Genomic DNA, 24,724 nt, shown 5'->3' with positions numbered 1-24,724 from the left:
TGGTCTACAGAATCACAGGGTGGAATTTTACCGCTGCTTTATGCCTGTTTTGCGGTGGGAAAATGCTGTAAAATCGGGCGTAAAGTGGCTAGCATGAATGGCACCGGTTTTCACAGCCAGCACAATTTTATGACACCCGGATTTCCGTTGCAGTCAGATTCTTGTCGGAAATGGGTGAGAGGCTGATTAATTAATTTAAATTTATTTAAATGGCGCTTTACATGTGATTAGCGAGCCCGGTGCTCAATCACCGGGTTCTCTTGTCTTTATGGCCTCTCTGGGAGAGATTCTCTCTGGTGAGGAAAACGCCTGCTCCCCATGAACGGGGAGCAGCCATGTTGGCCTCACCAGAGAAACCAGAGGCCATTGAGGCCCCTCAGGGAGGCCATAGAGGCCCCTCGGGCAGGACTTTCTGATTTTGGGGGGATCATGGCTGGAAAATCCTGCCCGTAGAATTTTACAGCACCAAGGGAGGCCCTTTGGCCCCTCGTGATTGTGCCAACAGAAACCTTAAGCATTCTTTAGCCCTTTAGCATTTACCATGCCGTCCCCTGCGGACTTTTGAAATAGTTTTAGAAAGCGCTATAAACGTGTAGGATGCTAGCAACAGCCAGAAGAAATTACTCAGCAACTATCTGTAGTTGATGATCCCTTCAAATAGCATTAGTGATTGGATGGTGAGCTGGTGGGGAGAGGGAGAGGTGTGGTGGTAGTGGATCTGTGTGAGATTGACTGAGGCCATCACCAAAGTGACAGCACTGATGTCAAATCGACAGTGCACGCTGATTAACATCATAATCTTCCTGTCCTACATGTTTCTGCCGGAAGTTAAACGTGTGTATTCTAACAGCCGCGTCAAGATGGCATTTGGAACATCAATTTGAGAGCCTAAGGGTGGTTGTAGTACTCCAAGCAACTGGAGCTATCAAGCACAATTTCACCCCATAAGGACCTGATCTAATCAGTGCTGCTTATGCAATGCTTGGTTGAAAATTAATCCTCAAACATTGACTGGCCTGAGCAGAGGGGAAGCTTTTATTTCCCAATAGAGACTGAGGAGCACTCAGGAGAAAGAGTTTTACCATGGTTCTCTCAGTGTCTTTGTTGTGTTTGATGGGCCTCTCGATTATTGCTGCTGAACCAGAGGTAACCGCTTTTATTAATAACACAGCAAGTGTAAGCACTCAGAAACAAAATGGCCAATGACTGCATGATGAAACTTTTGATGGGTTTCTCTGAAAGGTATGCTGTCAGGGTGTTCTGGTGAATCTGAGTTTGCTTCCTGCAGTATTGAGTGAGTCATTGATCCCAGTTCAGCCCAAAGGCTTTGCTGAGTTAGCTGATGCAATGGGTCTGAGGTACTACAACTGATCTCAGTGTCTCTCTGTTAGAGATGGGGCTGCAGTTGCAAAATGTGCACCTGTGGACCTCATGTGAAGACAGCAATGAATTTTGCTGCCGTGCACACTTGGCTGGATGCAGTATTCTCACTGCTACATCACCAGTTTATGCTCATCCAGACAGGGTTGTATGTAAAGAATGATTATCATCATCAGAGGAACTGTGCCTAGGGTTCTTGCATGTTCTGCTTTAACTCAGATCCACTGATTTTGCAACTTGCTTCACCTCTTTATCATTCTCTGTTCTATGTTGTGTGGACTTTTCCAGTGTCTTTTCCTCTTCTATTCTTTGCATTATTCTTTTTTTTTGGTATAATCCCTGCAAGATATCACTGATATCAACCTTCTATTAAGGGGAGGTGAAGACTACTGGTATTGTCGCTGGACTAGTAATCCAGATACCCAGGGTCATACTCTGGGGACCCAGGTTCAAATTCCACCACACCAGATGGTGAATTTGAATTCAGTAAAAATCATTGTCAATTTTTGTAATGCCCCATCTAGTTCATTAATGTCCTTTAGGGAAGGAAATCAGCCGTCATTACCTGTGATCCACAGCAATGTGGTTGACTCTTAAAATTCCCTCTGAAATGGCCTAGCCTTCCACTCAGTTCAAGAGCAATTAGGGACGGGACAATAAATGCTGGTCCAGTCAGCCGTGCCAACATCCCATGAATGAATTTTAAAAGAGTAATTTGAAGGGCATGTTAGTAGGGTTAGAATAAATAGGCTGGGTTGGGATTTGTGCAGAACATCAACAGCAACAATGATCATTATTGGTGAAAGATCTGTTTCCAAGCTGTGAATTCTGTGTAAAGTTTGAGTCCATCACTTTCCTCTCAGGGATTGTTTCATCAATTGCGCTCTGCTCCACGTCTCTCTTCATTTTTCCAGTCTTATTAAATATCTTGTTCTATCCTCCACTGAAAAAAGATGCAAACATAAAACTTCCTAACCCCATCGATAGCACCTTGAAGAGAGATAACCATCACTCTCATCTGACAAATACGTTTTAACATCTTATCATCTGCTTATTGTTTTCTGCAAGTTACAGAATTGTGGCAGGTTTCATTTAGTGAGTGGGATATTCTTGACATCTCATCCCACTTATGTTTGTATGTGTTGTCCAACTTAGTGTAAGCTATTTGTTTCCCTCATTCACTGCTCTCAGGTACTTTAAATTATGCTCTGAGATTCTGTACTTAAAACTCAATCTTGGAGGGTAAAATTCTCAATTTCATGAATTTTATTTAGAAAAGTAGTTATAGATGTGAAAAAGTAATATGCTGCATTTCACTCACTTACTTTGTTGTTAAATTAGGTAAAAAAATGTGAGGGTGGTATGGTGGCACAGTGGTTAGCACTACAGTCTCACAGCACCAGGGACCCAGGTTCAATTATGGCCTCAGGTCACTGTCTGTGTGGAGTTTGCATGTTCTCCCCTTGTCTGAACAAAGAACAAAGAACAGCACAGCACGGGAAACAGGTCCTTCAGCCCAACGAGCCTGTGCCGCCATTTTAACCTTGTGAGTGCCCTCTTCTACCTATGACCTATGTCTGCGTCAGTTTCCTCCCATACTCCAAGGATGTGTAGGTTAGTTGGATTAGCCATGGTAAACATGTGTGGGGGTTACAGGGATAGGGTGAGGGAGAAGGCCTGGGTAAGATACTCTGTCAGAGAGTCAGTGCAGACTTGATGGGCCAAATGGCCTTTTCTGCACAGTGGGGATTCCATGATTCTAACTGTTTTCTCAGGATCGTGAGTTGTGTTGGAGAGTATTGTGTAGTGGCACTCCAGGCTTAGTTAATACAATTCAGGTTTTGTTAGGAAATAAAGGCATAAATCAGGTACAGGGGTTTGCTGTCCTGGGCTGTCCTTGAAGCAGCCTATTTGCCTGCAAACCCCTTTAGCTTGGTTCTCTTATTCAATAAATACCTTCTGTCCCTAATGAAGCCTCAATTGTATTAACAACGCCTGGAATGCCATTCAATAACATATTTATGATGAGGTGGATAAATTGTGATGGCACAGCCTACCTGAGAGTATCCAATTTATCTGAAGTTTGGCAAAGAGTAATATTTGTCTGAGTATCTGTTTTTGGGAGATTAGAAAGTTGTCTGGGTAATGCCAGACCGCGAGGGGTAGACAAAGTAACAAACCCGGTGTGGCTGGTGAGTCAAGGTGTTAGGAAAGAAATAGAAAATTAAAATGAAGAGAGATTATCCTTCAGAAATAAGGGAAGTAAAACTCGAGCTGAAGAGAAAAGGACAGGAATTGCTACAGTGTTTTTCTGAAAGGAAGGAAATCAGAGAAAAGAAGCGAAGAAGTTTTTAAAAGATATTGGTCTCAACTGGACAGCTCGGGAGCCACTAGTGAAATTGACAAAAGGATTGATTTGCAACAAGGAGAGAAAAACAGATTTCCCAACCAGCCAGAAAATGTAGAACCTGATGTAATAATTTTCCACCAGGTGAAGAAAGAGAAGTTAAGCAGTTTAAAAAAAGAGGAGCTGTAGTCCCACCAAAACTGCAGAAATACACGAAGAAAGAGGCTGTGGCAATTTACAGTTGTAAAGGGGTAATGCATTTAAAGTTGTACAACATTTCATGCAACATCCACCAGAAGGAACAAAGGATCAGGGACAGGAAAATCTGAGAAGACTTTTGATGGAGACAAATATCAAAAGGGGGTATATAAGGAACGCAAGACCTGAGCTGAGGAAATAAAGGTCTCAAGATAGAGGAAACGTTAGAGCTCAGGGTAGACAGTAAAAGATCTCGGACAGCAGGAAGCACTGGAAATCCTCAGAGAGGGGGAACCATTGGGAGTTCCTAGAGAGGGGGAAGCACGGGAAGTCCCCAGAGAGGGGGGAGCACGGGAAGTCCCCAGAGAGGGGGGGAAGCACGGGAAGTCCCCGAGGGGGGGGAGCACGGGAAGTCCCCAGAGGGGGGGAAGCACGGGAAGTCCCCGAGGGGGGGAGCACGGGAAGTCCCCGGGGGGGGGAAGCACGGGAAGTCCCCAGAGAGGGGGGAAGCACGGGAAGTCCCCAGAGAGAGGGGGAAGCACGGGAAGTCCCCAGAGAGGGGGGGAAGCACGGGAAGTCCCCAGAGAGGGGGGGAAGCACGGGAAGTCCCCAGAGGGGGGGAAGCACGGGAAGTCCCCAGAGGGGGGGAAGCACGGGAAGTCCCCAGAGAGGGGGGGAAGCACGGGAAGTCCCCAGAGAGGGGGGGAGCACGGGAAGTCCCCAGAGGGGGGGAAGCACGGGAAGTCCCCAGAGGGGGGGGGAAGCACGGGAAGTCCCCAGAGGGGGGGGAGCACGGGAAGTCCCCAGAGGGGGGGAAGCACGGGAAGTCCCCAGAGAGGGGGGGAAGCACGGGAAGTCCCCAGAGAGGGGGGGAGCACGGGAAGTCCCCAGAGGGGGGGAAGCACGGGAAGTCCCCAGAGAGGGGGGGAAGCACGGGAAGTCCCCAGAGGGGGGGGAGCACGGGAAGTCCCCAGAGGGGGGGAAGCACGGGAAGTCCCCAGAGAGGGGGGGGAGCACGGGAAGTCCCCAGAGAGGGGGAAGCACGGGAAGTCCCCAGAGGGGGGGGAGCACGGGAAGTCCCCAGAGGGGGGGGAGCACGGGAAGTCCCCAGAGAGGGGGAAGCACGGGAAGTCCCCAGAGAGGGGGGGGAGCACGGGAAGTCCCCAGAGAGGGGGAAGCACGGGAAGTCCCCAGAGAGGGGGAAGCACGGGAAGTCCCCAGAGAGGGGGAAGCACGGGAAGTCCCCGGAGAGGGGGAAGCACGGGAAGTCCCCGGAGAGGGGGAAGCACGGGAAGTCCCCAGAGAGGGGGAAGCACGGGAAGTCCCCAGAGGGGGGGAAGCACGGGAAGTCCCCAGAGAGGGGGGGGAGCACGGGAAGTCCCCAGGGGGGGGGAAGCACGGGAAGTCCCCAGAGGGGGGGAAGCACGGGAAGTCCCCAGAGAGGGGGGGGAGCACGGGAAGTCCCCAGAGGGGGGGGGGGAGCACGGGAAGTCCCCAGAGAGGGGGAAGCACGGGAAGTCCCCGGAGAGGGGGAAGCACGGGAAGTCCCCAGAGGGGGGGGAAGCACGGGAAGTCCCCAGAGAGGGGGGGAAGCACGGGAAGTCCCCAGAGAGGGGGAAGCACGGGAAGTCCCCAGAGGGGGGGGGAAGCACGGGAAGTCCCCGAGGGGGGGGAAGCACGGGAAGTCCCCAGAGAGGGGGGGAAGCACGGGAAGTCCCCAGAGAGGGGGAAGCACGGGAAGTCCCCAGAGGGGGGGGGAAGCACGGGAAGTCCCCGAGGGGGGGGAAGCACGGGAAGTCCCCAGAGAGGGGGGGAAGCACGGGAAGTCCCCAGAGAGGGGGAAGCACGGGAAGTCCCCAGAGGGGGGGAAGCACGGGAAGTCCCCAGAGAGGGGGGGAAGCACGGGAAGTCCCCAGAGAGGGGGAAGCACGGGAAGTCCCCAGAGGGGGGGAAGCACGGGAAGTCCCCAGAGAGGGGGAAGCACGGGAAGTCCCCAGAGAGGGGAAGCACGGGAAGTCCCCAGAGGGGGGGGAGCACGGGAAGTCCCCAGAGAGGGGGGGGAGCACGGGAAGTCCCCAGAGAGGGGGAAGCACGGGAAGTCCCCAGAGAGGGGGGGGAGCACGGGAAGTCCCCAGAGAGGGGGGGGAGCACGGGAAGTCCCCAGAGAGGGGGAAGCACGGGAAGTCCCCAGAGAGGGGGGGGAGCACGGGAAGTCCCCAGAGAGGGGGGGGAGCACGGGAAGTCCCCAGAGAGGGGGGGGGGAGCACGGGAAGTCCCCAGAGAGGGGGAAGCACGGGAAGTCCCCAGAGGGGGGGAAGCACGGGAAGTCCCCAGAGGGGGGGAAGCACGGGAAGTCCCCAGAGAGGGGGGGAAGCACGGGAAGTCCCCGAGGGGGGGGAAGCACGGGAAGTCCCCAGAGAGGGGGGGAAGCACGGGAAGTCCCCAGAGAGGGGGAAGCACGGGAAGTCCCCAGGGGGGGGGAAGCACGGGAAGTCCCCAGCAAGGAGGCCACAGAGAGAACCCAAAAAGAGGGCAACAAAAAACACTTAAACGACTAAATAAGGAGTTGAAGGTAATAAGACTCAGTTGCGTTCAATCTTTTGTATTGTAATGTGAAATTCCTTGAAAGTTTTAGCAATAATCTATAAGCCAATGATAAAGGTGTAGTCAGAAAGTAAGGAAAGTCGCAGCAGAAGGAGAATTGAGAGTGAAAAGAATTGAATAAACTTAACCGAGAACTACAGCAAGTAGGAAACGAGGTAAGAAGTTTGTGACCTGTAATCTAAATGAGAAATGACCCAGCTATATCAAAGCTCAGATTAAAAAAAAAACTAGCATGATCAGAAAGGTAGAAGTAGCCAGGAAATCCGTCAGGGCCAGTAACAATATAACAGTTAGCAGCAAGTAGTGAAGGAACTAGAATTAGAGCAGGAAGATATGAAAAAAGTAAAAAAGGTTCAGAGACAAAGCACAAGCAGAACTCAGCAACAGAACTCATAGCATGGAACTCGAGAAGAGCCATGGAAATCCCAACAGTTTCATGATGGCTGAGAGAATGCTGCTCTCAGAGTGAAATGCATCAAAGATTTGATCCATGGCGCTCATGTAGGACATACTGTATCATCAACTGCAAGAGCCACCATGCCAAAGTTAGAGCAGAGCTGTCATTTACCAGAGCCATTACTGGGAATTCTTTAGAGATCCAATTGAATGACTGAAATACCAGCCATGTGGAAAACAAATGAGCTGGAGAAATTGGCATTCTGCAGAGAGGCAGAAACTGTCTGGTGTTGAGGGTGCTGAGGAGGACTTAGCAATGGAGAGTACACCTGATGGAGCAAGTTAGCAATTCAGGAGAATTGTCTAACCAATTTAAACATGAAGAGGCAGGAAATGTTGGTCATAAGAAGTAGAGTTGGATGCAACTACAAAAGGAATGTGTCAATTCTCTGAAAACACACTAAGCATAAGAAGGGAGAGATTGTTACCAAATGTTGTTAGGAGGAAATGATGGATTCACCTAGGAAGAAACTCAGAAACAGATAAAACTGAATGGATGGCAAAAGCAGATGCTTGGAATAAAGAACTGCTCATGTCCAAGCAGAAAATTGGTTGAGGCAGAAGATGAAAGGAAGAGGTTGGAAAATGAAGCTACTTAGCTGTGGAAAGTTGTGCCAGGGAGAACTTGAAAAGCAGCAACTCAGGCAGAGAATGAAACTGAGATTAGACACCAGAACAAGATTGCTGAAATCTTACAATCATAGAAACCCTACAGAGCAGAAGGAGCCCATTCGGCCCATCCAGTCTGCACTGACCACCATCCCAACCAGGTCTTACCCCCATATCCTTACATATTTACCCGCTAATCCCTCTAACCTATGCATCTCAGGACACTAAGGTTGATTGGCCATTTATCATGGCCAATCAACCTAGCCCACACATCTTTGGACTGTGGGAGGAAACCAGAGTACCCAGAGGAAACCCACACAGACATGGAGAGAATGTGCAAACTCCACACAGTGACCTGAGTTGGGAATTGAACCCAGGACCCTGGAGCTGTGAAGCAGTAGTGCTAACCACTGTGCTACCGTGCCGCCAAATGATCACGCTAATAGAAATGCACAACAACTAATCTGATAAGATGGTCAATGGGAAAGATGCTGGAAAGGAAGAGACTTTATCACATTACCTAAATACCAGAAACAGAGTACCATAATCATTTCCTTCACAATTGACCAGGTTTGTAAAAGAACGATATAGATGTAAGACAGTGTTGTATTGTGGTGATGCAGAACTATGGCCGGAATTTTATTGTCTCACCTGCCACAGAATTGGAGCAGGCGAGGGGCAGACCATGGAAAGGTCCATTGACCTCGGATGGGATTTTATGACTTAGGGATGAATGAGGCCGTAAAATCCTGCCCTATATGTGGAACTTTGCATGGTGGCAACCTACTGGTAGAAGTGTTATGTTAAATGCAAGCCTCAAGGTCTCATCATTGAGCAATCGCTACATTGATTTACAGATGTCTAACTTGTGTATATAACGTTTATTTAGAATGTTGATTTGAGTGAATCGATTTTGAAGACTGTATAAAAAAAATTAAAGGGGGAGGCACGTTGTGTATGTGGCATTTGTCTCTTTAAGGCAGTACAACGGAAGAAGGTCACCTGGCCTGAGGAAGCAATGAGAACCAAGAGGAAGTGATCACCCTAGAGGGTGGAGTCCTCTCCTGGGCAGAATAGATCTGGATGCCATGTAGTAAGCATGTAAGGACTGGAGACAAGGCTACCTAGGGCTACAAACCCACGTACAAAGATTCTCTTTATCAATAAATACATTGTATTCCTAAAGAAAGTCTGAAATCTCTTGGCAACACCAAGTGCCATTACATAACAGAAAGAAGTCCTTAACATAAGAACATAAGAACATAAGAAATAGGAGCAGGAGTAGGCCATCTGGCCCTTCGAGCCTGCCCCGCCATTCAATAAGATCATGGCTGATCTGTCGTGGCTCAGTTCCACTTTCCCGCCCTCTCCCCATAACCCTTAATCCCCTCTCTTATCAAGAACCCATCAACCCGCTTCTTAAAAATACTTAGCGAGGCAGCCTCCACCACTTCAACGGGCAGAGAATTCCAGAGATTCACCACCCTTTGAGTGAAGAAGTTCCTCCTCAACTCCGTTCTAAACCGCCTCCCCTTTATCTTGAGGCTGTGCCCCCTAGTCCTACTGTCTTTTTTGAGCGGGAAGAGTCTCTCCACCTCTATCCTATCCATCCCATTCATCATCTTATACGTCTCAATGAGATCTCCCCTCATTCTTCTAAACTCTAACGAGTACAAGCCTAGTTTATTCAGCCTCTCCTCATAGCTCAACCCCCTCAACTCCGGTATCAGCCTAGTAAACCTCCTCTGCACTCCCTCCAAGGCCAATATATCCTTCCGCAAGTGCAGTGACCAAAACTGCACACAGTACTCCAGCTGCGGCCTCACCAATGCCCTATACAGCTGCAGCAAGACCTCCCTACTTTTATATTCAATCCCCCTCGCTATCCCCCTTAACAGCAGGGATTCAATTCAGAAGAAGATGAAGTTGCTTTTTTCTTGGATAGATGCAGTAATAGTTTGCTCTGAATTGTGTTCAACTTATTGGTCCCGATTTTACTGTTGCGTCGTGCCCGTTTTCGGTTATGAAAACATGGCAAAGTTGGGCGTGAGGCCATTAATACAATCTGTGCCCACGTCCATGCAGATGCCCACTTTACCAAGGCCCAAAAATGGCTGCGATCTGAATCGCGCCTGGAATGGGCGCAACGGCGATTTAAATGCATTTGCATGCATTTAAATTGGACTAATGAACCGCCTGCCCAACTTTATCAGCATTTCCCCCTTTACCATCACATTCGTGCATCCAGATTTGGCACAAAACAGCTTTGCCCGGCAAAAGATCTGTTTCAGGCGCTCCAGCTCCTGAAGAGGTAAGTTCAGAGCTTCCAATGGCTCTCTGACTCAGGGTGGAGGTGGACCAGATCATTCTCTGGTACGGGGGCAGGGGGGGGCAGATGTATCTCTGGTAGATGGTGGGGAGGGAGGACAGATTGCTTTCTGGTTGGGGGGAACGGGTGGTGGGGGGGAACGTTTGTGGAGTGGGAAGGCAAAGGGGGGCCAGATCATTCTCTGGGGGGAGATGGAGAAGGAGGCAGGTCAGATGTATCTCTGGTGAAGGAGGGAGAGGGAGGAGGGAGGCCCGATTGTTGTCTGGTGGAGAGGTGATGGAGGTGGGTCAGATCATTCTCTGGTGAGAGGGGGTGCGTGAGAAGGGAGGGCAGATCATTTTCTGGTGGGGGAGGGAGGCGGATCAGGTGTATCTCTGATGGATCGGAGTGAGGGACGAGGGAGGCCTGATCGTTGTCTGGTAAAGGGGTCAGATTGGGGAGGGAGAAGGGCAAATCATTGTCTGGTGGGGAGAGGGAGGCCCGAACTTTCTCTGGGGAGGGGGGTGGGGGAGGGGCCAGACGGATCTCTGGTGGGGGGAGGGATTTTTGTGGGGAAGCAGGGGGGTCGGCTGCCACTCTACGGGCGACCGGTGGGGACAAGGTGGGGGCAGAGGGTCATGATTAGTCTGGGTGGTGGGGGCGGATGAGGGAAACAATTATGTTGTAGTGGTGGGGGTGACGTCTGTGAGGGCCATCACTCCCGTTTTTGGCTCTGCTTTTTGCGACCCGTGAGCGATGTGACAGCGGGACGATTTTCGAAGCTTTTTCCTCACTGCACACGTGCAGTTCGGAACTCCGATCGTTTCAGGTGTGATAAGCCCCGCCCACAGCGTGATTCAGATGTGCGATTTTTGTTTCAGGCTGAGTGCGAATGGGGGCGCCTAAAAACAGATTTCCAAGTCAGCTCTGAATTACGCCCAGATTTAGCACTTAGACTGAAAATGGTAAAATCAGGCCCACTGTGTTTTAGGCAGTAGAGCGCTAGGAGAATGCATATAAGTAAGGCTTCTCGTGAGATGGCCAGATTGAACACTGATTAAAAAAAAATTCCTTTCTCAGGGCTGCAAAGCCAATGCGCAGAGAGAACAGAGCAAGTCCTTACTCCGTCTCCCTGCTTGGTCCAAAAGCCAATTCAAATTCAAATCAAGTCCAATTCACCCCCCAGAAGAGACAGAGAACATCCAAGCTGACAAGAATAGACAATACACCTGATCTCACGTTTGATTCCACACTTGATCTCAGCTAAAAGGACAGGCTTTTCACTCACGTAAGTAGAGGGAAATTAGTAAGAGTTGTCAAAAACCAATCCGAGCAAAGGGCAGTTCAGTGAAGAGTTCCAGGGTTCTGTCACAGCGACCACAGAAGAATGGTGCTCTGCTCCAAGCTGGAAATCAGAGGAGACCTCGGACGTGAAATTAATTGGCAAATAATAAATCTGGCTTGTCAGGCAAGATCAGTGTGATGCAGAACTGGAGGCACAGAGTGCCCAGAAATAAAATATGTCTTAGAGTGGACTTATTTAAGCATTAACCTGGAGAAACAAGAGTAGATACTTTGAAATAAAAGAAAGGGAAAAGCTTTCAGGGATGGACACTGTGGACAAGTGGTCCTCAGACTTTGAGATGAATGGCGAACCAGAGGAAGAAGTAGGTGAGTAATATCCCTAGATTCCAAGCTTTCTTTTCACAAGAACAGAGACAATTAAAATGGCACAATAGAGTGTTTCAAGTTTGAGAGGGTAAATCATGAAAGATTGTTTTCAATGACTAATAAATGAATGAGAAGAGAGCATAGATTCATGGTGTTGGAATGTGGAAAAAGAATATTTGTGCATTTGTACATTGAAATTCTTGAACCAAAGTGGAAAATGATAGGGATTAAAATATTAGTAGAGAGGAAACTGGATAACTGTTGAGGAAAAATGTAAATGTGCAAAGAGAAAGGACAGGGAGATACATTTAGAGTATACAGAAAACCTCGCTCTGCAGAAGCCAAAATGTCCTCACTCTGCACTGTAATTCCTATGATTTAAAGAAAATTTTTTTTCAGTGTGAATTTAACCAGTCTCTCAGTCACTTCTCCTCCCTACAGACATGGAACCAAAGAACTAATTCCTTCCTGATGCACTCAGGTATTCTGTCTACATGCATTGTGGAGCTGGCAGCTAATCTCAAGCACTGCTATAGCTGCACTTTGGACTTCCCTCACCTGACCATTTCTCGGGGAGGCACTGAGAGTACAAGTGGGCCACCTTAGAAATCCTAACTTAATTCAAGTGTTCTTTAGCGGATGTCTTTTCTGGTGTCTTCACTCCTGTGGTACTGCTTGTGTGTGACATGTTCTTCCAGCACTCCATGCTGTTCATTAATAAGATTGAAATCTTTAAGCTGAAACTGCATTGTGCGGCAGTTTGAATCTATTGCCTGATTTTCCATCCCTGCTTTATTGGAGTTTAATGTGGGAAAATGTGAGGTCATCCACTTTGGCAGGGAGAATAGAAAAGCAGAGTATTATTTAAATATCAAGAATGCTGCAGTACAGAGGGATCTGGGTGTCCCTGTATACAATCACAAAATGTCAGCAAGAAGATCCCTCAATCAGGAAAATCAACACGGCCTTGAATGGAAGTGGGTGGAGTCTAAAAGTAGGAAAGCCTTGCTACAACTGTTCACGGCTTTATAAAACCTTGCTACGGCACCTGACATAAGGAGGGATATAGTTGCATTGAAGACAGTATAGAGAAGATTCTTGAGGCTGGTTCCTGGAATGAAGAGATTGTCTTGTGAGGAAAGGTTGAGCAGGTTGGGCCCGTACTCTTTGGAGTTTAGATAAATGAAGATGAGCTGTGTGCAATTCTCCCGACTCGGCCCTTAGTGCCCACACCAGCAGGAAAGCCGGAGTGTTTCCCACTGGCAATAGAAGTGGCTGTGAGGTGCATTGCAGAAACACTCCTGCCAACCCAGCTGTTCCGCGCTGACAGGCAGCTCCCCCCACCACCCCCCTCGGTAATGAGGAGAAACCTCTGCTCTCAGGTGGTCATGATCATTTGAAGTTCTCTTCCCTGTGAGCAGCGAATACCTTGGACACCAAATTTATTCAAGACTGAGCTGGACAGATCCTTGATCTACGAGTGAGTAGCAAGATGATGCCTCATTTTGCAGTGAGAAGAGGTAGTGATGGGAGAAATGCAGCTCTCTGCATGCTGCTCCTTCTTGAGTCAAGCAAGTGCAAAGCATTAAAAACTGATAGGAGTGTTTGGGCCATCCTTATTGAGCTTGTGTTGCATTGACATGAATCCATCCCTGTGGAAAGTGGACTTGCAGCTGCTTAATAGCTGCCATTCACACTGAGTTGTTGATGCCATGGGTCAAAGATCTTGGAGTTACTTGAGGACATGTGCTAGGGTAACACTAATCAGATACTGCAGAGGCCCTATTGCCAGTGGTCTCTTACAGGATCATCCCATCATTTGGTGATTGAGTGACTACGAATATTTCCCCAATCATTGTGAGATGTTTGCCCTGTGGTGAGATGTTCAAGCTGAGAATGAAGGTATTGGAGTGTCCCATGTATCAAAAGCTGAAGGAAATCTCAATTGTGAGAATTTGTCATCACCTCATTGTGCCTGGAAACCGAGAGATATCAGGTTGTCACATTCTGGAGCCTTAAATGCCCATGAGTAATGATTGACAAGAGAGCATCGACTTTTAATGATGTGAGAAGAGTATTGTTGCACTCGACCATTTATCCCGGTAATGAGATAAATGTTGAGAGGAAAGATGAAAATGAGCAAAGAGAAAGAACAGGGAGATGGTTTTACAGTGTACAAAAAAACCTCATTCTGCCAGAGTATAAGGTGCTCTCTTCACTCAGTCACTTCTCCATGTTTGCTGGACATTTATTTTCACCTCCTTTTTGTGAAGTGCTTTGGGAGATATTTCCTCCTTTTTGAGGTTCTGTTTAAATATCAGTTGTAATAATGTCCCCAAAGTTATTTTACCAATAATTATATCCATCTTATGTAGGTGTTTACGGCGGGAGACAGCAATGAAGCAGCGAGCAGCAATGAAGCAGCGAACAGCACTGAACCTGTAAGTATTGTAATGTTTTTCAATCTGTGGCTCACTGCAGTCCAATTTGAACAAGTGTAAAAGGATACGACAAATGAAGCAATACTGTTAACATTGACTTGTCTGTTTATTTTACCAATATCATTATATCAGGCATGGGCAGCATGGTGGTACAGTGGTTAGCACTGCTGTCTCACAGTGCCAGGAACCCTGGTTCAATTCTGATTTGGGTCACTGTCTGTGTAGAGTTTGCATGTTCTCGCTGCCTCTGCCTATGTTCCCTTCGGCTGCTCCAGTTGCTCCCACAGTCCAAAGATGTACAGGTTAGGTGAACTGGCCATGTTAAATTGCTCTTGGTGTCAAGGGGTTAGTAGGGCAAATAACTAGGGTGATTGCGATAGATCCTGGGTTGGATTGTGGTGGGTGCAGACTCAATGGGCCAAATGGCCTCCTTTTGCACTGTAGGAATTCTATGATTCTATGACCTGTGCTCTTCCTGCTTTTCTTCACCTGCTTCCTCTAAACTCACAATCTGCCATCTGATACAGCATTGTGTCTCTATAGTCACAGAGTGTTGAAATCATAGAACTAATTCCTTCCTGATGCACTCAGGTATTCTGTGTACATGCATTGTGGAGCTGGCAGCTAATCTCAAGCACTGCTATCACTGCACTTTGGACTTCCCTCACCTGACCATTTCTCGGGGAGGCACTGAGAGTACAAGTGGGCCACCTTAGAAATCCTAATTTAATTCAAGTGTTCTTTAGCGGATGTCTTTTCTGGTGTCTTCACTCCTGTGGTACTGCTTGTATGTGACATGTTCTTCCAGCACTCCATGCTGTTCATTAACAAGATTGAATTCTTAAAGCTGCAACTGCATTGTGCGGCAGTTTGAATCTATTGCCTGATTTTCCATCCCTGCTTTATTGGAGTTTAATGTGGGGAAATGTGAGGTCATCCACTTTGGCAGGAAGAATAGAAAAGCAGAATATTATTTAAATATCGAGAATGCTGCAGTACAGAGGGATCTGGGTGTCCTTGTATTCGATCACAAAATGCCAGCAAGCAGATCCCTCAATTAGGAAAATCAACACGGCCTTTAATGGAAGCGGGTGGAGCCTAAAAATAGGAAAGCCTTGCTACAACTGTTCACGGCTTTATAAAACCTTGCTACAGCACCTGACATAAGGAGGGATATAGTTGCATTGAAGACAGTATAGAGAAGATTCTTGAGGCTGGTTCCTGGAATGAAGAGGTTGTCTTGTGAGGAAAGGTTGAGCAGGTTGGGCCTGTACTCTTTGGAGTTTAGATAAATGAAGATGAGCTGTGTGCAATTCTCCCGACTCGGCTCTTAGTGCCCACACTAGCAGGAAAGCCGGAGTGTTTCTGATAGCAGTGGCTGTGAGGTGGGATTCTCCCATCTGATCAATGCAAAGTTATGCATCCGGTGAAACATCCTGCCAGCCTAGCTGTACTGCGCCGACAGACAGGCAGCCCCTCCCTTCAGCTCCCCAACAGCCACACCCCCTCCCCCACCCCGCGCCCACCACCACCACCCCCCTCGGTAATGAGGAGAAACCTCTGCTCTCAGATGGTCATTATCATTTGAAATTCTCTTCCCTGCGAGCAGCGAATACCTTGGATACTGAATTTATTCAAGACTGAGCTGGACAGATCCTTGATCTACGAGTGAGTAGCAAGATGATGCCTCATTTTGCAGTGAGAAGAGGTAGTGATGGGAGAAATGGAGCTCTCTGAATGCTGCTCCTTCTTGAGTCAAGCAAGTGCAAAGCATTAAAAACTGATAGGAGTGTTTGGGCCATCCTTATTGAGCTTGTGTTGCATTAACATGAATCCATCCCTGTGGAAAGTGGACTTGCAGCTGCTTAGTAGCTGACATTCACACTGAGTTGTTGATGCCATGGGTAAAAGATCTTGGAGTTACTTGAGGACATGGGCTAAGGTAACACTAATCAGATACTGCAGAGGCCCTGTTGCCAGTGGTCTCTTACAGGATCATCCCATCATTTGGTGATTGAATGACTACTAATATTTCCCCAGTCATTGTGACATATTTGCCCTGTGGTGAGATGTTCAAGCTGAGAATGAAGGTATTGGAGTGTCCCGTGTATCAAAAGCTGAAGGAAATCTCAATTGTGAGAATTTGTCATCACCTCATTCTGCCTGGAAACCGAGAGATATCAGGTTGTCACATTCTGGAGCCTTAAATGCCCATGAGTAATGATTGACAAGAGAGCATCAACTTTTAATGATGTGAGAAGAGAATTTTTGCACGTGACCATTTATCCCGGTAATGAGATAAATGTTGAGAGGAAAGATGTGAATGAGCAAAGAGAAAGAACAGGGAGATGGTTTTACAGTGTACAAAAAACCTCACTCTGCCAGAGTATAAGATGCTCTCTTCACTCAGTCACTTCTCCATGTTTGCTGGACATTTATTTTCACCTTTTTGTGAAGTGCTTTGGGAGATACTTCCTCCTTTTTGAGGTTCTGTTTAAATATCAGTTGTAATAATGTCCCCAAAGTTACTTTACCAATAATTATATGCATCTTATGTAGGTGTTTACAGCGGGAGACAGCAATGAAGCAGCGAACAGCACTGAAGCAGCGAACAGCACTGAACCTGTAAGTATTGTGATGTTTTTCAATCTGTGGCTCACTGCTGTCCAATTTGAACAAGTGTAAAAGGATACGACAAATGAAGCAATACTGTTAACATTGACTTGTCTGTTTATTTTACCAATATCATTGTATCAGGCACGGGCAGCATGGTGGTACAGTGGTTAGCACTGCTGTCTCACAGTGCCAGGAACCCTGGTTCAATTCTGATTTGGGTCACTGTCTGTGTAGAGTTTGCATGTTCTCGCTGCCTCTGCCTATGTTCCCTCCGGCTGCTCCAGTTGCTCCCACAGTCCAAAGATGTACAGGTTAGGTGAACTGGCCATGTTAAATTGCTCTTGGTGTCAAGGGGTTAGTAGGGCAAATAACTAGGGTGATTGCGATAGATCCTGGGTTGGATTGTGGTGGGTGCAGACTCAATGGGCCAAATGGCCTCCTTTAGCACTGTAGGAATTCTATGATTCTATGACCTGTGCTCTTCCCGCTTTTCTTCACTTGCTTCCTCTAAACTCACAATCTGCCATCTGATACAGCATTGTTTCTCTATAGTCACAGAGTGTTGAAATCATAGAACTAATTCCTTCCTGATGCACTCAGGTATTCTGTGTACATACATTGTGGAGCTGGCAGCTAATCTCAAGCACTGCTATCACTGCACTTTGGACTTCCCTCACCTGACCATTTCTCGGGGAGGCACTGAGAGTACAAGTGGGCCACCTTAGAAATCCTAATTTAATTCAAGTGTTCTTTAGCAGATGTCTTTTCTGGTGTCTTCACTCCTGTGGTACTGCTTGTATGTGACATGTTCTTCCAGCACTCCATGCTGTTCATTAACAAGATTGAATTCTTAAAGCTGAAACTGCATTGTGTGGCAGTTTGAATCTATTGCCTGATTTTCCATCCCTGATTTATTGGAGTTTAATGTGGGAAAATGTGAGGTCACCCACTTTGGCAGGAAGAATAGAAAAGCAAAATATTATTTAAATATAGAGAATGTTGCAGTACAGAGGGATCTGGGTGTCCCTGTATACAATCACAAAACGTCAGCAAGAAGATCGCTCAATTAGGAAAATCGACACGGCCTTTAATGTAGGTGGGTGGAGTCAAAAAATAGAAAAGCCTTGCTACAACTGTTCACACCTTTATAAAACCTTGCTAGAGCATCTGACGTAAGGAGGGATATAGTTGCATTAAAGGCAGTATAGAGAAGATTCATGAGGCTGGTTCCAGGAATGAAGAGGTTGAGTTTTGAGGAAAGGTTGAGCGGACTGGGCCTGTACTCTTTGGAGTTTAGAAGAAATTCTCATGAATCGGCTATTAGTGCCCACACCAGGAAAGCCAGAGTCTTTCCCATTGACGATAGCAGCAGCTGTGAGGTGGGATTCTCCCACCTGCTGAATGCAAAGTGATGCATTGCAGAAAACACACCCGCCTGCCTGGCTGTCCCACACAGACAGACAGGCACCCCATCCTCCACTCCAATGAGGAACCACCTCTGGTCTCAGATGGTCATTATCATTTGGCACTTTCTTCCCAGCGAGCAGCGAATGTCTCGGACACCAATATATTCAAGACTGAGCTGGACAGATCCTTGATCTACGAGGGAGTTGAGGACTATTGGAGACGGGCAATAAAGGCCCATCAGTACAACCGTGATCTGATTGATTGGGGGAGCAGTGTCAAGGGGCTGAATGACCAAGTCCTGCTCCTATTTCTTATGTTCTTGTTATTGCATGAGTGTTTTCACTGCTTACTGGCGGATTTTTTAAAACTCCAGACGACTCTGTCTCGGATCTTTAGCCACAGCACTGCCTCAATTTTTAGATATAATTACATTGCTCAGTACAGACATTTCATTGTGCTTTCTAATGCCTTTTATGGAGTTGGAATAGGACAAGGGAAGAAAGACAAATCCTCTTCCTGTACTGGGCCCAGGTGTTAGACCCTGCTGTAGTCATGGGAATGAAGTAAATTATCAGGTCATGGATGAAAATGTTCTGAATCACTAGAATGTATCTGTGTCACTTATATATCATAGACTGGCTAAATTAAAGAGAAAAATGACTATATATTTTAAAATTATAAGTAAAATAATCAGGCATTGAGTAACCTAGAAACTCACTTTCTTATTGAATTTCTGCATCTTAACAAATAGCAAATCCCTGACTCTGTAGGGATTTTCTTTTATTCTTTCATGAGATGTGAACATTGCTGTCTAAGCTAGCATTTATTGCCCTTCCTTAAGTTCACTTGTGAAGATGGCAGGGAGCTACTTTCTTGAATCGCTGTAGTCCATGTGCTGTTAGGCAAGGAGTGCCAAGTATTTTCCAGGTCAGGATGTGCAGGGATGGCTGAGAAGAGATTTGATAGAGGCATTCAAATCATGAAGGATTTTGCTGGAATAAAATATGGAGCAACTGTTTGCAGCGGCAAAAGTGTTTGTGACCCCCAAAGTACATAGATTTAGGGTGATTGGCAAAAGGACCAGATGCGACCAGAGATAAAAAATGTTACACAGCAAGCTGTGATCTGGAATACACAGCCCCAGACCTACCTAAAAATGAACTGTTATCATGGTGAAGCAACAATACAGGACTGACCACACGGACTCCCACTGACTATGATAAGATCTGCAAGACATAACAGGGTATAAGATGAAGGCATGCAAAATTGTCGGCTCCAACACACCTCTCCCTGATGAGCTCAACACATTCTACGCCCGTTTTGAGCAAATGGTCAGGGAGAGCATGCCCTCCATCCTGGAAGCCCTGGATGAACCAGTATCTGGGGTCACCATTGCCGATGTCAGAGCAGCTTTTTCGAAGGTCAACCCACAGAAAGTGACTGGCCTGGAAGGGGTACCCCGATGAGTACTCAGATCCTATGTGGATCAGCTGGTGAGAGTATTCGCAGGCATCTTCAAGCTCTCTTTACAACAGTCTGAGGTCTGCTTCAAGAAGACGACCATCATCCCAGTACCAAAGAGAAGCCAAGCAGAGCGTATGACTGACCATCGGCCGATGGTTCTGACATCCATCATTATGAAGTGCTTTGAAAGGTTAGTCATGGTACAAGTCAAATCCAGCCTCCCGGATTGCCTGGATCCACTACATTTTGCCTACCACGTAACAGATTCACAGCAGATGCCATCTCCCTGGCTCTGCATGCAACCCTGGAACACCTAGGTAACAAGAACACCTATATCAGAATCCTATTTATTGACTGCAGTTCAGCCTTCAATATTATTATTCCCACAAAACTCATCTCCAAACCCTGTGGCCTGGGCTTTGGTTCCTCCTTCTGCAACTGGATCCTAGACTTCCTAACCCCAGACCACAATCAGTAATGATAGGCAACAACACCTCTTCCGTGATCATCCTCAACATTGGTGCCCCTCAAAGCTGTGTTCTCAGCTGCCTACTATACTCCTTATATACCTATGACTGTGTGGCCAAATTCCCCTCCAACTCAATCTTCAAATTTGCTGATGACACCACCGTAGCGGGTCGGATCTCAAACATTGACCTGGCAGAGTAAAGAAATGAGAACTGGTGAACTGGTGCAATGACAATAATCTTCCTCTCATTGTCAACGAAACAAAGGAGATTGTCATCAACTTCAGGAAGCATAGTGGAGGACATGCCCCTGTCTACATCAATGGGGACGAAATAGAAATGGTCGAGAGCTTCAAGATTTTAGGTGTCCAGATCACTAACAATCCGTCCTGGTCCCCCCATGCTCACACTATAGTTAAGAAATCCACCAATGCCTCTACTTTCTCAGGAGACTAAGGAAATTTGGCATGTCAGCTATGACTCTCACCAACTTTTACAGATGCACCATAGAAAGCATTCTTTCTGGTTATATCACAGCTTGGTATGGCTCCTGCTCTGCCCAAGACCGCAAGGAGCTACAAAAGGTCATGAACGTAGCCCAATTCATCAACACAAACCAGCCTCCCATCTATTGACTCTATCTACACTTCCTGCTGCCTTGGAAAAGCAGCCAGCATAATTATGGACCCCATGCATCCCAGACATTCTCCCTTCCACCCTCCTCTGTCAGGAACAAGGTATAAAAGTCTGAGATCACATACCAATCAACTCAAGAACACCTTCTTCCCTGCTGCCATCAGACGTTTGAATGGACCTACCTTGCACTAAATTGATCTTTCTCTAAACCCTAGCTATGACTGTAAGACGACATTCTGCATTCTCTCATTTCCTTCTCTATGAATGGTATGCTTTCTCTGTATAGCATGCAAGAAACAATACTTTTCACTGTATACTAATATACGTGACAATAATAAATCAAATCAAATCAAAAGAAATCGAGGTCAGAAATGGGGAATGTGCTAATGATTGCACATTCTTCAGCACCATTTGTGACTCCACAGATACTGAAGCTAACTGTGTCTATATGCAACAAGATCTGAACTACTTTCAGTCTTACACCAGTGAATGGCAAGAAACATTCGTGCCACATGAGTGTCAAAAATAATCTCCAACAAGAATCTAACCATCTCCCTGTGGCATTCAATGGCACTACAGTGCAGCCCCGTTATAACAAATGGTTGGAGTCCATAAAATGTTATCGTGAAAAAAGCAGGGTCGCGCTAAATCGGGGTTCAAGAAAATCAGCATTCAAACTGACCCAATGTTGACGTAACATCCTAAAACACCCCAATTATCACCCTATTTGACCCTTTTTTTGCACATTTACCATCTGGCAAGTAAACTACCTTTCAATTAAAGAATTCCGCAAATAAATCGTTGTTGTTACAGTAGAAATTAAAACACAAATTAACTTTTAGTAAAGCTTTTTAATAAACACAGAAAAAGAATTTCTTTCTCTAGCAGTTTGTCCCATTTTGATCTAAGAAAACACGAAATTAACTCACCAAAAACTTTTCAGTTCCCTGGAAAGAGCAGAAAGAAGGGTCCAATGATTCATCGTGTTATATCCGAATTTGTGTTAAATTGGGGTGCGTAAAATTGGGGTTTCACTCTACCTTCATTGAATCCCAGACTATCAATATCCTAAGGATTACCATTGAACAGAAACTGAACTGGATGAGCCATGTAAATACTGTGGCTACACAAGAACAGGTCAGAGATTGGGAATTCTGTGATGAGTAACTCAATTCCTGACTTTATCCACCATCTAAAATGCACAAGGAGTGTGATGGAATATCCTCCATTTACCTGGATGAATGCAGTTCCAACAACTCTCAAGAAGCTCAACATCATTCGGGACAAAGCGACCAGCTTGACTGGCACCCCCACCACCACGTTCAACACTCACACCCTCCACCCACCAATGCACAGTGGCAACAGTATTTACCAACTACAACATGCAAAGCAGCAAAGCATCAAGCCTTCTTTGCCAGCACCATTTTAACCTGCGACCTCTATCACCTGGAGGGGTAAGGACAACTGGAATATGGGAACACACAACCTGCAAATTTTCCTCCAAGACACACACCATCCTGACTTGGAAATATATTAATGTTCCTTTACTGTCACTGGGTCAAACTCCTGTGACACAGCACACTCTAACAGCACTGAGGGTGTACCTACACCTATATTGATGATTTGGAAGAGGGAACTGAATGTATTATCTCCAAATTTGCAGATGATATTAAGTTGGGTGGGAGGGTGAGCTGTGAGGAGGATTCTTCAGGCTGAAGACCGGCTGAGTGTGTGGGCATTCTCATGGCAGATGCAGTAGCACGTGGATAAACGTGAGGTTATCCACTTTGGTAGCAATAATAGGAAGACAGATTATTACTTGAATGGATGTAAAATGAGAAAGGTGGACACTCAGCGAGACCTTGGAGTTCTCGTGCATCGGTCGCTGAAAGTAAGTGCGCATATACAGCAGGCAGTAAAGAAGACAAATGGTATGTTGGCCTTTCTAGCAATAAGATTTGAGTAAAGGGATAGGAATGTTTTGCTGCAATTGTATAGGGTGTTGGTGAGTCCACATCTGGAATATTCTGTGCAGTTTTGGTGTCCTTATCTGAGGAAGGATGTCCTTGCTATAGAGGGGGTACAGCAAAGGTTTGCCAGGCTGATTCCTGGATGGCAGGCCTATCATGTGAGGAGAGACCAAGTCAGCTATTACTATATTCACTGGAGTTTAGAAGAGTGAAAGGGGATCTCATAGAAATTTATAAAATTCTAACAGGGTAGATTCAGAAAGAATGTTCCCAATGGTGGGGGAGTCCAGAACTAGGGGTTATCGTTTGAGGATAAGGGGTAAACCTTTTAGAACTGAGGTGAAGAGAAATTTCTTCACCCAGAGGGTGTTGAAAGTGTGGAATTCACTATCACACAATGTAGTTGAGGGCAAAATGTTGTCTGATTTCAAGAATAAATTAGATATAGCTCTTGGTGCTAAAGGGCTCAAGGGATGTGGGAAGAGGGGGATCAGGATATTGATTTCGATGATCAGCCACAATCAAAATGAATAGCAGAGTATCTCAAAGGGCTGAATGGTCTACTCTTGCTTCTAGTTTCTATGTTTCTGCACCACACTGACTGCAGAAGGTCAGGAAGGCAGCTCACCAACACTTCTCAAGGGCAATCAGATAGGCAATAAATGCTGGCCTTTTCAGCAGCACTCACATTTCACAACATAATTTCAAAAAACTGAGCTGATATGATTTTCATATTAAAATCAGGGCTACCTCCAGCTGCAGCACGATGGTAATCACTGCATTAACGCAATTGCCTCCTCCGTAATTAATCCCATGGACTTTGATGTTGTTTTTTAAGAACAGATTATGTGGCTTGCCTGTTGTGCAACTCAGTTCCCGTAAAACTCAGCCTATTCCAGATAGTTGTACATAACCAGTTGTTAGCCAGTTTTTCCAGAACATTGGTCATCATAGGAAGAAAGTAGTCAATCATTTCCTGTGTATACAGACAGCTGAGATTGCAACACAACAGTATACAAATAATTAATCTGTCCTCCAGAGGTAGACCACTCAGTGAAATATTTAAATGAGGCTACATGCCTAAGATTTTATCTCAGTTCCAGATCTCTGGGACATAGGAAACACAGCAGATAAGGAGAGATGGGAATGATTAGTTGGAGCAGGTATATATATATATTTTCTGCACCACTTGTGGGCCAAGCAGAACAAGAGAACTTCCCCAAACTCCTCACCCTTGGTCCATAAAGAAAATCTGCTTTCATCTCTGTGATTGGAATATCCAGTTCCTTCAATCTGACCTCATCCTGGCAACTGACAGGCCCCTCCCCAGTTACTTCCCCCGCATCCTAAACATCACATCCCTGGCTTCCTGCCAGTGCGTTCCTGTCTTTCCATGTGCCACTCCATGAAACTGCTGCCAATCACCTGGGGCAGTGCTTTAACAATGTGTCGGAGGAGAGATTGCAGGAATGTTATGGCACCTTTGCAACACTGGTAAATGGAGGCATAATGGCAGCAGTCTGAGCTTCCACCAGCACTCCCAACATTTCATGGAAGCTGTTTATGTTACATCAGAATTGTTGTGTTATTGACCATCAGCTGCTCCATCGTGGTCGATCGCTCACGTATGCTGATGGAGGTGACCATTTTGGAAAGGAGGGGCTCCAATCTCCACATAAAGGCCTGTGCCATTTTGATGTTGGCCTCCTCCATGCTATTTGTCATAGAGTGCAGATTTTCTGGTAGGCTTTCCCATTCATTCAGCATTTGGGTTTGTGCACTGATCAGCTTTATCATTTAACCTAGCCCATCAAAATCCTCGTTTGAGTCCTCTGCAGAACAAGTCAATGGTCTCATCCTGGCACCTGCACTATCTTTTCCCCTTTGCCTTGGCTCTTGCTGTGCACACGTGTAACATTTCGTCAAGTTCAAACACCTATTTAATGCAATCCTCTAACATACATCAGTGTTTAGGCTGGTAACTGTGACTGTGAGTTTGAATTATAGTAGTGCTTTACATTCGTGTTCCTCCACTGACTGGACAGCTTCCATTTTATAAAAATATAATGAAGGCAGAGGAGAAAGTAGGAGGTGCATGTTGACACCATCTGCAGCTTGTGAGCCAGAGGGAGAAGAGGCTGAGACAAGGA

General features: G+C 46.4%; 1 protein-coding gene across 1 annotated transcript in view; it reads left to right on the top strand.

Annotated features, from left to right (window-relative positions):
- The first annotated feature begins 11,509 nt into the window (after positions 1-11,509).
- Positions 11,510-24,724, top strand: part of cfi (complement factor I) — a 50,378-nt gene continuing 37,163 nt past the window's right edge. The window contains exons 1-3 of the mRNA XM_080185490.1: positions 11,510-11,569; positions 13,949-14,014; positions 16,574-16,639. Coding sequence (XP_080041616.1) covers positions 11,510-11,569; positions 13,949-14,014; positions 16,574-16,639 — 192 coding nt within the window. The remainder of the gene's footprint in view (positions 11,570-13,948; positions 14,015-16,573; positions 16,640-24,724) is intronic.

Source organism: Carcharhinus amblyrhynchos, chromosome 1, assembly GCF_965287045.1.
Source record: "Carcharhinus amblyrhynchos chromosome 1, sCarAmb.v2.hapA, whole genome shotgun sequence".
Taxonomy (NCBI): domain Eukaryota; kingdom Metazoa; phylum Chordata; class Chondrichthyes; order Carcharhiniformes; family Carcharhinidae; genus Carcharhinus; species Carcharhinus amblyrhynchos.
The sequence above is the reverse complement of the archived record's forward strand: the minus strand, read 5'-3'. Positions and strand labels throughout refer to the sequence as shown.